This window comes from Petromyzon marinus (genome assembly GCF_048934315.1).
Source record: "Petromyzon marinus isolate PM22_M1 ecotype Great Lakes invasive population chromosome 67 unlocalized genomic scaffold, UKy_Petmar_22M1.pri1.0 chr67_unloc.1, whole genome shotgun sequence".
NCBI classification, from domain to species: domain Eukaryota; kingdom Metazoa; phylum Chordata; class Hyperoartia; order Petromyzontiformes; family Petromyzontidae; genus Petromyzon; species Petromyzon marinus.
Genome location: NW_027422591.1, coordinates 480561 through 496853, shown reverse-complemented (window position 1 = coordinate 496853; position 16293 = coordinate 480561). Strand labels below are relative to the sequence as shown.

At 56.7% G+C, this 16293-nt stretch overlaps 1 protein-coding gene across 2 annotated transcripts in view; it reads left to right on the top strand.

The window, feature by feature from the left end:
- Nucleotides 1–16293, top strand: part of GFM1 (G elongation factor mitochondrial 1) — a 49115-nt gene that overhangs the window by 2751 nt on the left and 30071 nt on the right. For both annotated transcript variants that reach the window (XM_076057972.1, XM_076057973.1), the window contains 4 exons: nucleotides 3877–4009; nucleotides 5712–5916; nucleotides 12680–12796; nucleotides 13914–14064. In XM_076057972.1, coding sequence (XP_075914087.1) covers nucleotides 3877–4009; nucleotides 5712–5916; nucleotides 12680–12796; nucleotides 13914–14064 — 606 coding nt within the window. The remainder of the gene's footprint in view (nucleotides 1–3876; nucleotides 4010–5711; nucleotides 5917–12679; nucleotides 12797–13913; nucleotides 14065–16293) is intronic.

Genomic DNA, 16293 nt, shown 5'->3' with positions numbered 1-16293 from the left:
TTGGGACCGACACGCTCACCACCACCACCACGCTCACCAACACCACCACGCTCACCACCACACTCACCACCACGCTCACCAACACCACCACCACCACGCTCACCACCACCACCACGTTCACCACGCTCACCACCACCACGCTCACCACCACCACCACCACGTTCACCACGCTCACCACCACCACCACGCTCACCACCACGCTCACCAACACCACGCTCACCACCACCACCACCACGTTCACCACGCTCACCACCACCACGCTCACCACCACCACCACGTTCACCACGCTCACCACCACCACCACGCTCACCACCACGCTCACCACCACGCTCACCAACACCACGCTCACCACCACGCTCACCACCACGCTCACCACCACGCTCACCAACACCACGCTCACCACCACCACCACCACGTTCACCACGCTCACCACCACCACGCTCACCACCACCACCACCACGTTCACCACGCTCACCACCACCACCACGCTCACCACCACGCTCACCAACACCACGCTCAACACCACCACCACCACGTTCACCACGCTCACCACCACCACGCTCACCACCACCACCACCACGTTCACCACGCTCACCACCACCACCACGCTCACCACCACGCTCACCAACACCACGCTCAACACCACCACCACCACGTTCACCACGCTCACCACCACCACGCTCACCACCACCACCACGCTCACCAACACCACCACGCTCACCACCACACTCACCACCACGCTCACCAACACCACCACCACCACGCTCACCACCACCACCACGTTCACCACGCTCACCACCACCACGCTCACCACCACCACCACCACGTTCACCACGCTCACCACCACCACCACGCTCACCACCACGCTCACCAACACCACGCTCACCACCACCACCACCACGTTCACCACGCTCACCACCACCACGCTCACCACCACCACCACGTTCACCACGCTCACCACCACCACCACGCTCACCACCACGCTCACCACCACGCTCACCAACACCACGCTCACCACCACGCTCACCACCACGCTCACCACCACGCTCACCAACACCACGCTCACCACCACCACCACCACGTTCACCACGCTCACCACCACCACGCTCACCACCACCACCACCACGTTCACCACGCTCACCACCACCACCACGCTCACCACCACGCTCACCAACACCACGCTCAACACCACCACCACCACGTTCACCACGCTCACCACCACCACGCTCACCACCACCACCACCACGTTCACCACGCTCACCACCACCACCACGCTCACCACCACGCTCACCAACACCACGCTCAACACCACCACCACCACGTTCACCACGCTCACCACCACCACGCTCACCACCACCACCACCACGTTCACCACGCTCACCACCACCACCACGCTCACCACCACGCTCACCACCACGCTCACCAACACCACGCTCACCACCACCACGTTCACCACCACCACGCTCACCAACACCACCACGCTCACCACCACCACGCTCACCACCACCACGCTCACCACCACCACGCTCACCAACACCACCACGCCCACTACCACGCTCACCACCACCACCACCACGCTCGCCTCCACCACCACGCTCACCTCCACCACGCTCACCTCCACCACCACGCTCACCACCACGCTCACCACCACGCTCACCACCACGCTCACCACCACGCTCACCACCACCACCACCACGCTCGCCTCCACCACCACGCTCACCTCCACCACGCTCACCTCCACCACGCTCATCACCACGCTCACCACCACCACGCTCACCAACACCACCACAACCACCACTACCACGCTCACCACCACCACGCTTGCCTCGTATCATGGACACTGTTGTGGTGGTGGTGGTGGTAGTAGTTGTTGTGGTGGTGGTAGTAGTTGTTGTGGTAGTGGTGGTGGTAGTTGTAGTGGTTGTAGTGGTGGTGGTAGTTGTAGTGATGGTGGTGGTAGTTGTAGTGATGTTGGTTGTAGTGGTGGTAGTAGTTGTAGTGATGGTGGTTGTGGTGGTGGTAGTTGTAGTGATGGTGGTTGTGGTGGTGGTAGTTGTAGTGATGGTGGTTGTAGTAGTTGTAGTGGTGGTGGTGGTAGTTGTAGTGATGGTGGTTGTGGTGATGGTGGTTGTAGTGGTGGTGGTGGTAGTTGTAGTGATGTTGGTTGTAGTGGTGGTGGTGGTAGTTGTAGTGATGGTGGTTTGTGGTGATGGTGGTTGTGGTGGTGGTGGTTGTAGTGATGGTGGTTGTGGTGGTTGTAGTGGTTGTAGTGGTGGTGGGTGTAGTGATTTTGCTTGTAGTGGTGGTGGTTGTGGTGGTTGTGGTTGCAGGTGAAGGGGAAGGTTGGGGTTGGTGCCGTGATGGATTCTACGTTGAGTGTGGTGGTGATGGTGGTTGTGGTGGTGGTTGTTGTGGTTGTGGTTGCAGGTGAAGGGGAAGGATGGGGTTGGTGCCGTGATGGATTCTACGTTGAGTGTGGTGGTGGTAGTTGTAGTGATGGTGGTTGTGGTGGTTGTTGTGGTTGTGGTTGTGGTTGCAGGTGAAGGGGAAGGATGGGGTTGGTGCCGTGATGGACTCTACGTTGAGTGTGGTGGTGGTGGTGGTGGTGGTTGTGGTGGTGGTTGTTGTGGTTGTGGTTGCAGGTGAAGGGGAAGGATGGGGTTGGTGCCGTGATGGACTTTACGTTGAGTGTGGTGGTGGTGGTGGTAGTTGTAGTGATGGTGGTTGTGGTTGCAGGTGAAGGGGAAGGATGGGGTTGGTGCCGTGATGGACTCTACGTTGAGTGTGGTGGTGATGGTGGTTGTGGTGGTGGTGGTTGTAGTGATGGTGGTTGTGGTGGTGGTTGTTGTGGTTGTGGTTGCAGGTGAAGGGGAAGGATGGGGTTGGTGCCGTGATGGACTCTACGTTGAGTGTGGTGGTGGTGGTGATGGTGGTTGTGGTGGTGGTGGTTGTAGTGATGGTGGTTGTGGTGGTGGTTGTTGTGGTTGTGGTTACAGGTGAAGGGGAAGGATGGGGTTGGTGCCGTGATGGACTCTACGTTGAGTGTGGTGGTGATGGTAGTTGTAGTGATGGTGGTTGTGGTTGCAGGTGAAGGGGAAGGATGGGGTTGGTGCCGTGATGGATTCTACGTTGAGTGTGGTGGTGATGGTGGTTGTGGTGGTGGTTGTTTTGGTTGTGGTTGTGGTTGCAGGTGAAGGGGAAGGATGGGGTTGGTGCCGTGATGGACTCTACGTTGAGTGTGGTGGTGGTGGTGATGGTGGTTGTGGTGGTGGTGGTTGTAGTGATGGTGGTTGTGGTGGTGGTTGTTGTGGTTGTGGTTACAGGTGAAGGGGAAGGATGGGGTTGGTGCCGTGATGGACTCTACGTTGAGTGTGGTGGTGGTGGTGGTGGTTGTGGTGGTGGTGGTTGTAGTGATGGTGGTTGTGGTGGTGGTTGTTGTGGTTGTGGTTGCAGGTGAAGGATGGGGTTGGTGCCGTGATGGATTCTACATTGAGTGTGGTGGTGATGGTGGTTGTGGTGGTGGTGGTGGTTGTGGTGGTAGTGGTGGTGGTGGTAGTTGTAGTGATGGTGGTTGTGGTGATGGTGGTTGTGGTGGTGGTGGTTGTTGTGGTTGCAGGTGAAGGGGAAGGATGGGGTTGGTGCCGTGATGGACTCTACGTTGAGTGTGGTGGTGATGGTGGTTGTGGTGGTTGTGGTGGTAGTGGTGGTGGTGGTAGTTGTAGTGATGGTGGTTGTGGTGATGGTGGTTGTGGTGGTGGTGGTTGTTGTGGTTGTGGTTGCAGGTGAAGGGGAAGGATGGGGTTGGTGCCGTGATGGACTCTACGTTGAGTGTGGTGGTGATGGTGGTAGTTGTAGTGATGGTTGTTGTGGTTGCAGGTGAAGGGGAAGGATGGGGTTGGTGCCGTGATGGACTCTATGGATCTGGAGCGCCAGCGAGGCATCACCATCCAGTCAGCAGCAACCTACAGCGAGTGGCGTGGCCACAATATCAACATCATCGACACGCCTGGTACACCACCACCACCACCACAACTACCACCACCACCACAACAACTACCACCACCACAACAACTACCACCACCACAACAACTACCACCACCATCATCGACACGCCTGGTACACCACCACCACCACAACTACCACCACCACAACAACTACCACAACCACAACAACTACCACCACAACTACCACCATCATCATCGACACGCCTGGTACACCACCACCACCACCACCACCACCACCACAACTACCACCACCACAACAACTACCACAACCACAACAACTACCACAACCACCACAACTACCACAACCACCACAACTACCACAACCACCACAACTACCACCACCACAACAACTACCACAACCACCGCAACTACCACAACCACCACAACTACCACCACCACAACAACTACCACAACCACCACAACTACCACAACCACCACAACTACCACCACCACAACAACTACCACCACCACCACAACTACCACAACCATCATCGACACGCCTGGTACACCACCACCACCACCACCACAACTACCACCACCACAACAACTACCACCACCACAACAACTACCACAACCACCACAACTACCACAACCACCACAACTACCACAACCACCACAACTACCACAACCACCACAACTACCACAACCACCACAACTACCACCATCATCATCGACACGCCTGGTACACCACCACAACCACAACAACTACCACCACCACAACAACTACCACAACCACCACAACTACCACAACCACCACAACTACCACAACCACCACAACCACCACAACCACCACAACTACCACCACCATCATCGACACGCCTGGTACACCACCACAACCACAACAACTACCACCACCACAACAACTACCACAACCACCACAACTACCACAACCACAACAACTACCACCACCACAACAACTACCACCACAACAACAACGACAACAACCACCACCATCATCGCCACCACCACCGCCATGACCCCCCTCCCACTCTCACCCACGTGCCCCCCACTCCACCCCACCACCACCACTCCCCCCCCCCCAACACTCTCACCCACGTGCCCCCCACTCCACCCCCCCACTACCACCACTCCACCCCCCCCCCCACTCTCACCCACGTGCCCCCCACTCCACCCCCCCACCACCACCACCACCACGACTCCCCCCCCCCACTCTCACCCACGTGCCCCCCACTCCACCCCACCACCACCACCACTCCACCCCCCCCCCCACTCTCACCCACGTGCCCCCCACTCCACCCCCCCACCACCACTCCACCCCCCCCCCAACACTTTCACCCACGTGCCCCCCACTCCACCCTCCCACCACCACCACTCCCCCCCCCCCCCAACACTCTCACCCACGTGCACCCCCCCACCACCACCACCACCACTCCACCCCCCCCCCCAACACTCTCACCCACGTGCCCCCCACTCCACCCCCCCACCACCACCACCACCACTCCACCCCCCCCAACACTCTCACCCACGTGCCCCCCACTCCACCCCACCACCACCACCACTCCACCCCCCCCAACACTCTCACCCACGTGCCCCCCACTCCACCCCACCACCACCACCACCGCTCCACCCCCACCCCCCCCAACACTCTCACCCACGTGCCCCCCACTCCACCCCACCCCCCCAACACTCTCACCCACGTGCCCCCCCTGCTCCACCCCCCTACCCCCCACTGTCCCCACACCCCAGGCCACGTGGACTTCACGATCGAGGTGGAGCGAGCGCTGCGTGTGCTGGACGGTGCCGTGCTGGTGCTGTGTGCCGTGGGTGGCGTGCAGTGCCAGACCATGACGGTGTGTCGCCAGATGCGCCGGTACCGCGTGCCCTTCGTCACATTCATCAACAAGCTGGACCGCCAGGGAGCCGACCCAGCTCGCGCTGTCGCCATGATGAGGTGGGGGTCGTCGTCCGCGTGTCTCCGTGTGTCTGTGTCTGTGTGTGTCCGTGTGTCTGTGTCTGTGTGTCTGTGTGTCTGTGTGTGTCCGTGTGTCTGTGTGTGGAGCTGTGTGTGTCCGTGTGTCTGTGTCTGTGTGTCTGTGTGTGTGTCCGTGTGTCTGTGTGTCTGTGTGTCCGTGTCTCAGTGTGTCTGTGTGTCTGTGTGTCTGTGTCTCTGTGTGTCTGTGTCTCTGTGTGTCTGTGTCTCTGTGTGTCTGTGTGTCTGTGTCTCTGTGTCCGTGTCTCAGTGTGTCTGTGTGTCTGTGTCTCTGTGTGTCTGTGTCTCTGTGTGTCTGTGTGTCTGTGTGTGTCCGTGTCTCCGTGTGTGTCCGTGTCTCCGTGTGTGTCCGTGTGTCTTTGTGTCTGTGTGTCTCCGTGTCTCAGTGTCTGTGTGTGTGTGTGTCTGTGTGTGTGTGTCTCTGTGTGTCCGTGTGTCTGTGTCTTTGTGTGTCTGTGTGTCTGTGTGTCCGTGTCTCTGTGTGTGTCCGTGTCTCTGTGTGTCTGTGTGTCTGTGTCTCCGTGTGTCTGTGTGTGTCTGTGTATCCGTGTGTCCGTGTGTCTGTGTGTCCGTGTGTCTGTGTGTCTGTGTGTCTGTGTGTCCGTGTCTCCGTGTGTGTCCGTGTCTCTGTGTGTCTGTGTGTCTGTGTCTCTGTGTGTCTGTGTGTCTGTGTGTCCGTGTTTCAGGGTCTCCGTGTCTCCGTGTGTGTCCGTGTCTCTGTGTGTCTGTGTGTCTGTGTGTCTGTGTCTCTGTGTGTCTGTGTGTCTGTGTGTCTGTGTGTCCGTGTCTCAGTGTCTCCGTGTCTCCGTGTGTGTCCGTGTCTCTGTGTGTCTGTGTGTCTGTGTCTCTGTGTCTCTGTGTGTCCGTGTCTCCGTGTGTCTGTGTGTCTGTGTGTGTCCGTGTCTCTGTGTCCGTGTCTCTGTGTGTCTGTGTGTCTGTGTCTCCGTGTGTCTGTGTGTGTCTGTGTATCCGTGTGTCCGTGTGTCTGTGTGTCCGTGTGTCTGTGTGTCTGTGTGTCTGTGTGTCCGTGTCTCCGTGTGTGTCCGTGTCTCTGTGTGTCTGTGTGTCTGTGTCTCTGTGTGTCTGTGTGTCTGTGTGTCTGTGTGTCTGTGTGTCCGTGTTTCAGTGTCTCCGTGTCTCCGTGTGTGTCCGTGTCTCTGTGTGTCTGTGTGTCTGTGTGTCTGTGTCTCTGTGTGTCTGTGTGTCTGTGTGTCTGTGTGTCCGTGTCTCAGTGTCTCCGTGTCTCCGTGTGTGTCCGTGTCTCTGTGTGTCTGTGTGTCTGTGTCTCTGTGTCTCTGTGTGTCCGTGTCTCCGTGTGTCTGTGTGTCTGTGTGTGTCCGTGTCTCCGTGTGTCTCCGTGTCTCCGTGTGTGTCCGTGTCTCTGTGTGTGTCTGTGTCTCCGTGTGTCTCCGTGTCTCCGTGTGTGTCCGTGTGTCTCCGTGTGTGTCCGTGTGTCTCCGTGTGTGTCCGTGTGTCTGTGTCTCCGTGTGTCCGTGTCTCTGTGTGTCTGTGTGTCCGTGTCTCTGTGTGTCTGTGTGTCTGTGTCTCCGTGTGTGTCCGTGTCTCTGTGTGTCCGTGTGTCTGTGTCTCTGTGTGTGTCCGTGTCTCAGTGTGTGTGTGTGTCCGTGTCTCCGTGTGTCTCCGTGTCTCAGTGTGTCTGTGTGTCTGTGTGTCCGTGTCTCCGTGTGTGTCTGTGTGTCCGTGTGTGTCCGTGTCTCCGTGTGTGTCCGTGTCTCAGTGTGTCTGTGTGTCTGTGTGTCCGTGTCTCAGTGTGTCTGTGTGTCTGTGTGTCCGTGTCTCCGTGTCTCTGTGTGTCCGTGTCTCCGTGTCTCAGTGTGTCTGTGTGTCTGTGTGTCTGTGTCTCTGTGTGTCTGTGTGTCTGTGTGTTTGTGTGTCCGTGTCTCAGTGTCTCAGTGTCTCTGTGTGTGTCCGTGTCTCCGTGTCTCCGTGTGTCTCCGTGTGTCTGTGTGTCTGTGTGTCCGTGTCTCTGTGTGTCTGTGTGTCTGTGTGTGTGTCTCAGTGTCTCCGTGTCTCCGTGTCTATGTGTGTCTGTGTCTCAGTGTCTCTGTGTGTCCGTGTCTCCGTGTGTGTCCGTGTCTCTGTGTGTCTGTGTGTCCGTGTGTCCGTGTCTCAGTGTGTCTGTGTGTCTGTGTGCCCGTGTCTCTGTGTGTCCGTGTCTCAGTGTCTCAGTGTCTCTGTGTGTGTCCGTGTCTCCGTGTCTCCGTGTCTCAGTGTGTCTGTGTGTCTGTGTGTCTGTGTGTCCGTGTCTCAGTGTCTCAGTGTCTCTGTGTGTGTCCGTGTCTCCGTGTCTCTGTGTGTCTCTGTGTCTCCGTGTGTCTGTGTGTCCGTGTCTCTGTGTGTCTGTGTGTCTGTGTGTGTGTCTCAGTGTCTCTGTGTGTCCGTGTCTCCGTCTCAGTGTCTCTGTGTGTCCGTGTCTCTGTGTGTCTGTGTGTCCGTGTCTCCGTGTGTGTCCGTGTCTCTGTGTCTCCGTGTGTGTTCGTGTCTCCGTGTGTGTCCGTGTCTCCGTGTGTCTGTGTGTCTGTGTGTCTGTGTCTCTGTGTGTCTGTGTCTCCGTGTCTCCGTGTGTGTCCGTGTCTCCGTGTGTCTCCGTGTGTCTCCGTGTGTCTGTGTGTCTGTGTCTCTGTGTGTCTGTGTCTCCGTGTCTCAGTGTCTCCGTGTGTGTCCGTGGCTCCATGTGTGTCTGTGTGTCTGTGTGTCCGTGTCTCCGTGTGTGTCCGTGTCTCTGTGTGTGTCCGTGTCTCTGTGTCTCCGTGTGTGTCCGTGTCTCCGTGTGTGTCCGTGTCTCCGTGTCTCCGTGTGTCTGTGTGTCTGTGTGTCTGTGTGTCTGTGTCTCCGTGTGTGTCCGTGTCTCCGTGTGTCTCCGTGTGTCTGTGTGTCTGTGTCTCTGTGTCTCCGTGTCTCCGTGTGTGTCCGTGTCTCCGTGTGTGTCCGTGTCTCCGTGTGTGTCCGTGACTCTGTGTGTCTGTGTGTCTGTGTCTCTGTCTGTCTGTGTCTCTGTGTCTCCGTGTCTCCGTGTATGTCCGTGTCTCAGTGTGTGTCCGTGTCTCTGTGTGTGTCCGTGTCTCCGTGTGTGTCCGTGTCTCCGTGTGTGTCCGTGTCTCAGTGTCTCTGTGTGTGTGTGTCTCAGTGTGTCCGTGTCTCTGTGTGTGTCCGTGTCTCCGTGTGTCTCCGTGTCTCCGTGTGTGTCCGTGTGTCTCCGTGTGTCTCCGTGTGTGTCCGTGTGTCTGTGTCTCTGTGTGTCCGTGTCTCTGTGTGTCTGTGTGTCCGTGTCTCTGTGTGTCTGTGTGTCTGTGTCTCCGTGTGTGTCCGTGTCTCTGTGTGTCCGTGTGTCAGTGTGTGTGTGTGTCCGTGTCTCCGTGTGTCTCCGTGTCTCAGTGTGTCTGTGTGTCTGTGTGTCCGTGTCTCCGTGTGTGTCTGTGTGTCCGTGTCTCCGTGTGTGTCCGTGTCTCAGTGTGTCTGTGTGTCTGTGTGTCCGTGTCTCAGTGTGTCTGTGTGTCTGTGTGTCCGTGTCTCCGTGTCTCTGTGTGTCCGTGTCTCCGTGTCTCAGTGTGTCTGTGTGTCTGTGTGTCTGTGTCTCTGTGTCTCTGTGTCTCTGTGTGTCTGTGTGTCTGTGTGTCTGTGTGTCCGTGTCTCAGTGTCTCAGTGTCTCTGTGTGTGTCCGTGTCTCCGTGTCTCCGTGTGTCTCCGTGTGTCTCCGTGTGTCTGTGTGTCTGTGTGTCTGTGTGTCCGTGTCTCTGTGTGTCTGTGTGTGTGTCTCAGTGTCTCCGTGTCTCCGTGTCTATGTGTGTCTGTGTCTCAGTGTCTCTGTGTGTCCGTGTCTCCGTGTGTGTCCGTGTCTCTGTGTGTCTGTGTGTCCGTGTGTCCGTGTCTCAGTGTGTCTGTGTGTCTGTGTGCCCGTGTCTCTGTGTGTCCGTGTCTCAGTGTCTCAGTGTCTCTGTGTGTGTCCGTGTCTCCGTGTCTCCGTGTCTCAGTGTGTCTGTGTCTCTGTGTGTCTGTGTGTCTGTGTGTCCGTGTCTCAGTGTCTCAGTGTCTCTGTGTGTGTCCGTGTCTCCGTGTCTCTGTGTGTCTCTGTGTCTCCGTGTGTCTGTGTGTCCGTGTCTCTGTGTGTCTGTGTGTCTGTGTGTGTGTCTCAGTGTCTCTGTGTGTCCGTGTCTCCGTGTGTGTCCGTGTCTCTGTGTGTCTGTGTGTCCGTGTCTCCGTGTGTGTCCGTGTCTCTGTGTCTCCGTGTGTGTTCGTGTCTCCGTGTGTGTCCGTGTCTCCGTGTGTCTGTGTGTCTGTGTCTCTGTGTGTCTGTGTCTCCGTGTCTCCGTGTGTGTCCGTGTCTCCGTGTGTCTCCGTGTGTCTGTGTGTCTGTGTCTCTGTGTGTCTGTGTCTCCGTGTCTCAGTGTCTCCGTGTGTGTCCGTGGCTCCGTGTGTGTCCGTGTCTCCGTGTGTGTCCGTGTCTCTGTGTGTCTGTGTGTCTGTGTGTCCGTGTGTGTCCGTGTCTCTGTGTCTCCGTGTGTGTCCGTGTCTCCGTGTGTGTCCGTGTCTCCGTGTGTCTGTGTGTCTGTGTGTCTGTGTCTCTGTGTGTCTGTGTCTCCGTGTGTGTCCGTGTCTCCGTGTGTCTCCGTGTGTCTGTGTGTCTGTGTCTCTGTGTCTCCGTGTCTCCGTGTGTGTCCGTGTCTCCGTGTGTGTCCGTGTCTCCGTGTGTGTCCGTGACTCTGTGTGTCTGTGTGTCTGTGTCTCTGTCTGTCTGTGTCTCTGTGTCTCCGTGTCTCCGTGTATGTCCGTGTCTCAGTGTGTGTCCGTGTCTCTGTGTGTGTCCGTGTCTCCGTGTGTGTCCGTGTCTCCGTGTGTGTCCGTGTCTCAGTGTCTCTGTGTGTGTGTGTCTCAGTGTCTCCGTGTCTCTGTGTGTGTCCGCGTCTCTGTGTGTGTCCGCGTCTCCGTGTGTGTCCGTGTCGCAGTGTGTGTCCGTGTCGCAGTGTGTGTCCCTGTCTCTGTGTGTCTGTGTCTCTGTGTGTTGGTGTCTCCGTGTCTCAGTGTCTCCGTGTCTCCGTGTGTGTCCGTGTCTTCGTGTGTCTGTGTGTCCGTGTCTCTGTGTGTGTCCGTGTCTCCGTGTGTGTCCGTCTCCGTGTCTCCGTGTGTCTGTGTGTCTGTGTGTCTGTGTCTCTGTGTCTCTGTGTGTGTCCGTGTCTCCGTGTGTGTCCCTGTCTCCGTGTGTCTGTGTGTCCTTGTGTCTGTGTGTCTGTGTGTCTGTGTGTCCGTGTCTCTGTGTGTCCGTGTCTCCGTGTGTGTCCGTGTCTCCGTGTGTGTCCGTGTCTCCGTGTGTGTCCGTGTCTCCGTGTGTCTGTGTGTCTGTGTGTCTGTGTCTCTGTGTGTCCGTGTCTCCGTGTGTGTCCGTGTCTCCGTGTGTGTCCGTGTCTCCGTGTGTGTCCGTGTCTCCGTGTGTGTCCGTGTATCTGTGTGTCTGTGTGACTGTGTGTCTGTGTCTCTGTGTGTCTGTGTCTCTGTGTGTCCGTGTCTCCGTGTCTCAGTGTCTCCGTGTGTGTCCGTGTCTCCGTGTCTGTGTCTCTGTGTGTGTCTCTGTGTGTGTGTCTCTGTGTCTCCGTGTCTCTGTGTGTCTCTGTGTCTCTGTGTGTCCGTGTCTATGTGTCTCAGTGTATCTGTGTCTCTGTGTGTCCGTGTCTCAGTGTCTCAGTGTCTCTGTGTCTCTGTGTGTCTGTGTTTCTGTGTGTCTGTGTCTCTGTGTGTCCGTGTCTCCGTGTCTCCGTGTCTCTGTGTGTCCGTGTCTCCGCGTCTCTGTGTCTCAGTGTCTCCGTGTGTCCGTGTCTCAGTGTCTCAGTGTCTATCTGTCTCAGTGTCTCTGTGTCTCTGTGTGTCTGTGTCTCTGTGTGTCCGTGTGTCCGTGTCTCCGTGTCTCTGTGTGTCCGTGTCTCCGTGTCTCTGTGTGTCTGTGTCTCTGTGTGTCCGTGTCTCCGTGTCTCTGTGTGTCCGTGTCTCTGTGTGTCTGTGTCTCCGTGTCTCTGTGTCTCTGTGTGTCTGTGTCTCTGTGTCTGTGTGTCCGTGTCTCTGTGTCTATGTGTCTCCGTCTCCGTGTCTCTGTGTGTGTCTCTGTGTGTGTCTCTGTGTGTGTCTGTGCGTGTCTCCATGTCTCTGTGTCTCCGTGTCTCAGTGTCTCCGTGTCTGTCTCAGTGTCTCAGTGTCTCCGTGTCTGTCTCAGTGTCTCAGTGTCTCCGTGTCTCAGTGTCTCAGTGTCTCAGTGTCTCCGTGTCTCAGTGTCTCAGTGTCTCCGTGTCTGTCTCAGTGTCTCAGTGTCTCCGTGTCTGTCTCAGTGTCTCAGTGTCTCCGTGTAGTGTCTCCGTGTCTCAGTGTCTCACTGTCTCAGTGTCTCAGTGTCTGTCTCAGTGTCTCAGTGTCTCAGTGTCTCTGTGTCTCCGTAGGGCCAAGCTGAACCACAACGTGGCGCTGGTGTCTCAGTGTCTCAGTGTCTCCGTGTCTCTGTGTTTGAGTGTCTCCGTGTCTGTCTCCGTGTCTGTCTCCGTGTCTGTCTCCGTGTCTGTCTCAGTGTCTCCGTGTCTCCGTAGGGCCAAGCTGAACCACAACATGGTGCTGGTGTCTCAGTGTCTCCGTGTCTGTCTCAGTGTCTCCGTGTGTCCGTGTCTGCCTCAGTGTCTCCGTGTGTCCGTGTCTGTCTCTGTGTCTCCGTGTCTCCGTGTCTCCGTAGGGCCAAGCTGAACCACAACGTGGCGCTGGTGCAGGCCCCGATAGGCCTGGGGAGTGAGACGCAGGGCATCATCGACCTCATCCACAACCACGCACTCTACTTCCACGGGGACTACGGGTACGCTCACCCCCTCGCTCGCCCCCTCGCTCACCCGCTCGCTCACCCCCTCGCTCACCCGCTCGCTCACCCCCTCGCTCACCCGCATGCTCACCCACACGATTGCTCGCTCACCCGCACGCTCACCCACACGCTCACCCGCACGCTCACCCACACGCTCACCCGCTCGCTCACCCACACGCTCACCCGCTCGCTCACCCACACGATTGCTCGCTCACCTGCACGCTCAACCACTTGGAGGAGACGCGCCGTCTGTCCTCGTCTGTCCCCCGCGTGTCCCTGTGTGTCTCCGTGTCTCCCCGTGTGTCTCCATGTGTCCCCGTGTGTCTCCCCGTGTGTCTCCCCGTGTGTCTCCCCGTGTGTCTCCGTGTGTCTCCGTGTGTCTCCCCGTGTGTCTCCCCGTGTGTCTCCCCGTGTGTCTCCCCGTGTGTCTCCGTGTGTCTCCGTGTGTCTCCCCGTGTGTCTCCCCGTGTGTCTCCCCGTGTGTCTCCCCGTGTGTCTCCGTGTGTCTCCGTGTGTCTCCCCGTGTGTCTCCCCGTGTGTCTCCCCGTGTGTCTCCCCGTGTGTCTCCGTGTGTCTCCCCGTGTGTCTCCCCGTGTGTCTCCGTGTGTCTCCGTGTGTCCCCGCAGGGAGCGTGTGGAGACAGGCCCGGTCCCCGAGGCCCTGCGAGAGGAGACACGCCGTCTCCCCGTGTCTCCCCGTGTGTCTCCGTGTCTCCGTGTGTCTCCGTGTGTCTTTGTGTGTCTCTGTGTGTCTCCGCATGACTCCCCGCGTCTCCCCGTGTGTCTCCCCGTGTGTCTCCCCGTGTGTCTCTGTGTGTCTCCATGTGTCTCCGTGTGTCCCTGTGTGTCTCCGCATGACTCCCCGCGTCTCCCCGTGTGTCTCCCCGTGTGTCTCCCCGTGTGTCTCCCCGTGTGTCTCCCCGTGTGTCTCCGTGTGTCCCCGTGTGTCTCCCCGTGTGTCTCCGTGTCTCCCCGTGTGTCTCCGTGTGTCCCCGCAGAGAGGAGACACTTGTCTCCCCGTGTGTCTCCGTGTCTCCCTGAGTGTCTCCCCGTGTGTCTCCATGTGTCTCCGTGTGTCTCCGTGTGTCTCCGTGTGTCTCCGTGTGTCCCCGCAGGGAGCGTGTGGAGACAGGCCCGGTCCCCGAGGCCCTGCGAGAGGAGACACGCCGTCTCCGCCAGGAGCTGGTGGAGACGGTGGCCGACGTGGACGACGAGCTGGGGGAGATGTTCTTGCAGGAGTGCCAGCCCAGCGTGACGCAGCTCAAGGCACAGCGCGCATACACATAGCACACACGTAGCATACACACACACAGCATACACACAGCATACACACACAGCATACACACACAGCATACACGCAGCATACACACGCAGCATACACACAGCATACACGCAGCATACACACGCAGCATACACACAGCATACACACAGCATACACACAGCATACACACAGCATACACACAGCATACACGCAGCATACACACACCATACACACAGCATACACACAGCATACACACACAGCATACACACAGCATACACACACCATACACACACAGCATACACAAAGCATACACGCAGCATACACACAGCATACACACAGCATACACACGCAGCACACACACAGCATACACACAGCATACACACACAGCACACACACACACCATACACACAGCATACACGCAGCATACACACACGCAGCATACACACAGCATACACGCAGCATACACGCAGCATACACACAGCATACACACACGCAGCATACACACAGCATACACACAGAATACACACACGCAGCATACACACAGCATACACACAGCATACACACACACAGCACACACACACAGCATACACGCAGCATACACGCAGCATACACACACGCAGCATACACACAGCATACACGCAGCATACACACAGCATACACACACCATACACACACAGCATACACGCAGCATACACGCAGCATACACACACCATACACACAGCATACACACACAGCATACACGCAGCATACACACACAGCATACACGCAGCATACACACAGCATACACACACAGCATACACACAGCATACACGCAGCATACACGCAGCATACACGCAGCATACACACACCATACACACAGCATACACACACAGCATACACGCAGCATACACACAGCATACACACAGCATACACACACACAGCACACACACACACCATACACACAGCATACACGCAGCATACACACACGCAGCATACACACAGCATACACGCAGCATACACGCAGCATACACACAGCATACACACACGCAGCATACACACATCATACACACAGAATACACACACGCAGCATACACACAGCATACACACAGCATACACACACAGCACACACACGCAGCATACACGCAGCATACACACACGCAGCATACACACAGCATACACGCAGCATACACACAGCATACACACACCATACACACACAGCATACACGCAGCATACACACACCATACACACAGCATACACACACAGCATACACGCAGCATACACACACAGCATACACGCAGCATACACACACAGCATACACGCAGCATACACACAGCATACACACACAGCATACACACAGCATACACGCAGCATACACGCAGAATACACACACCATACACACACCATACACACACAGCATACATGCAGCATACACACACCATACACACAGCATACACACAGCATACACACAGCATACACACACAGCATACACGCAGCACACACGCAGCATACACACAGCATACACACAGCATACACACACAGCATACACACAGCATACACACAGCATACACACAGCACACACACACAGCATACACGCAGCATACACGCAGCATACACACACGCAGCATACACACAGCATACACGCAGCATACACGCAGCATACACACAGCATACACACAGCATACACACAGAATACACACACGCAGCATACACACAGCATACACACACACAGCATACACGCAGCATACACGCAGCATACACACAGCATACACACACAGCATACACACACAGCATACACACACACAGCATACACACACACAGCATACACACGCAGCATACGCACAGCATACGCACAACATACACACAGCATACACACACAGCATACACACAGCATACACGCACAGCACACACGCAGCACACACGCAGCATACACGCAGCATACACAGCATACACACAGCATACACACACAGCATACGCACAGCATACGCACAGCACACGCACAGCATACACACAGCATACACACAGCATACACACACGCACAGCATATACACACAGCATATACACACAGCATACACACACAGCATACACACACAGCATACACACACAGCATACACACAGCATATATACACACAGCATACACACACAGCATACACACAGCATATACACACACAGCATACACACACAGCATACACATACACAGCATACACACAGAATACACACAACATACACACAGCATACACACACACAGCATACACAC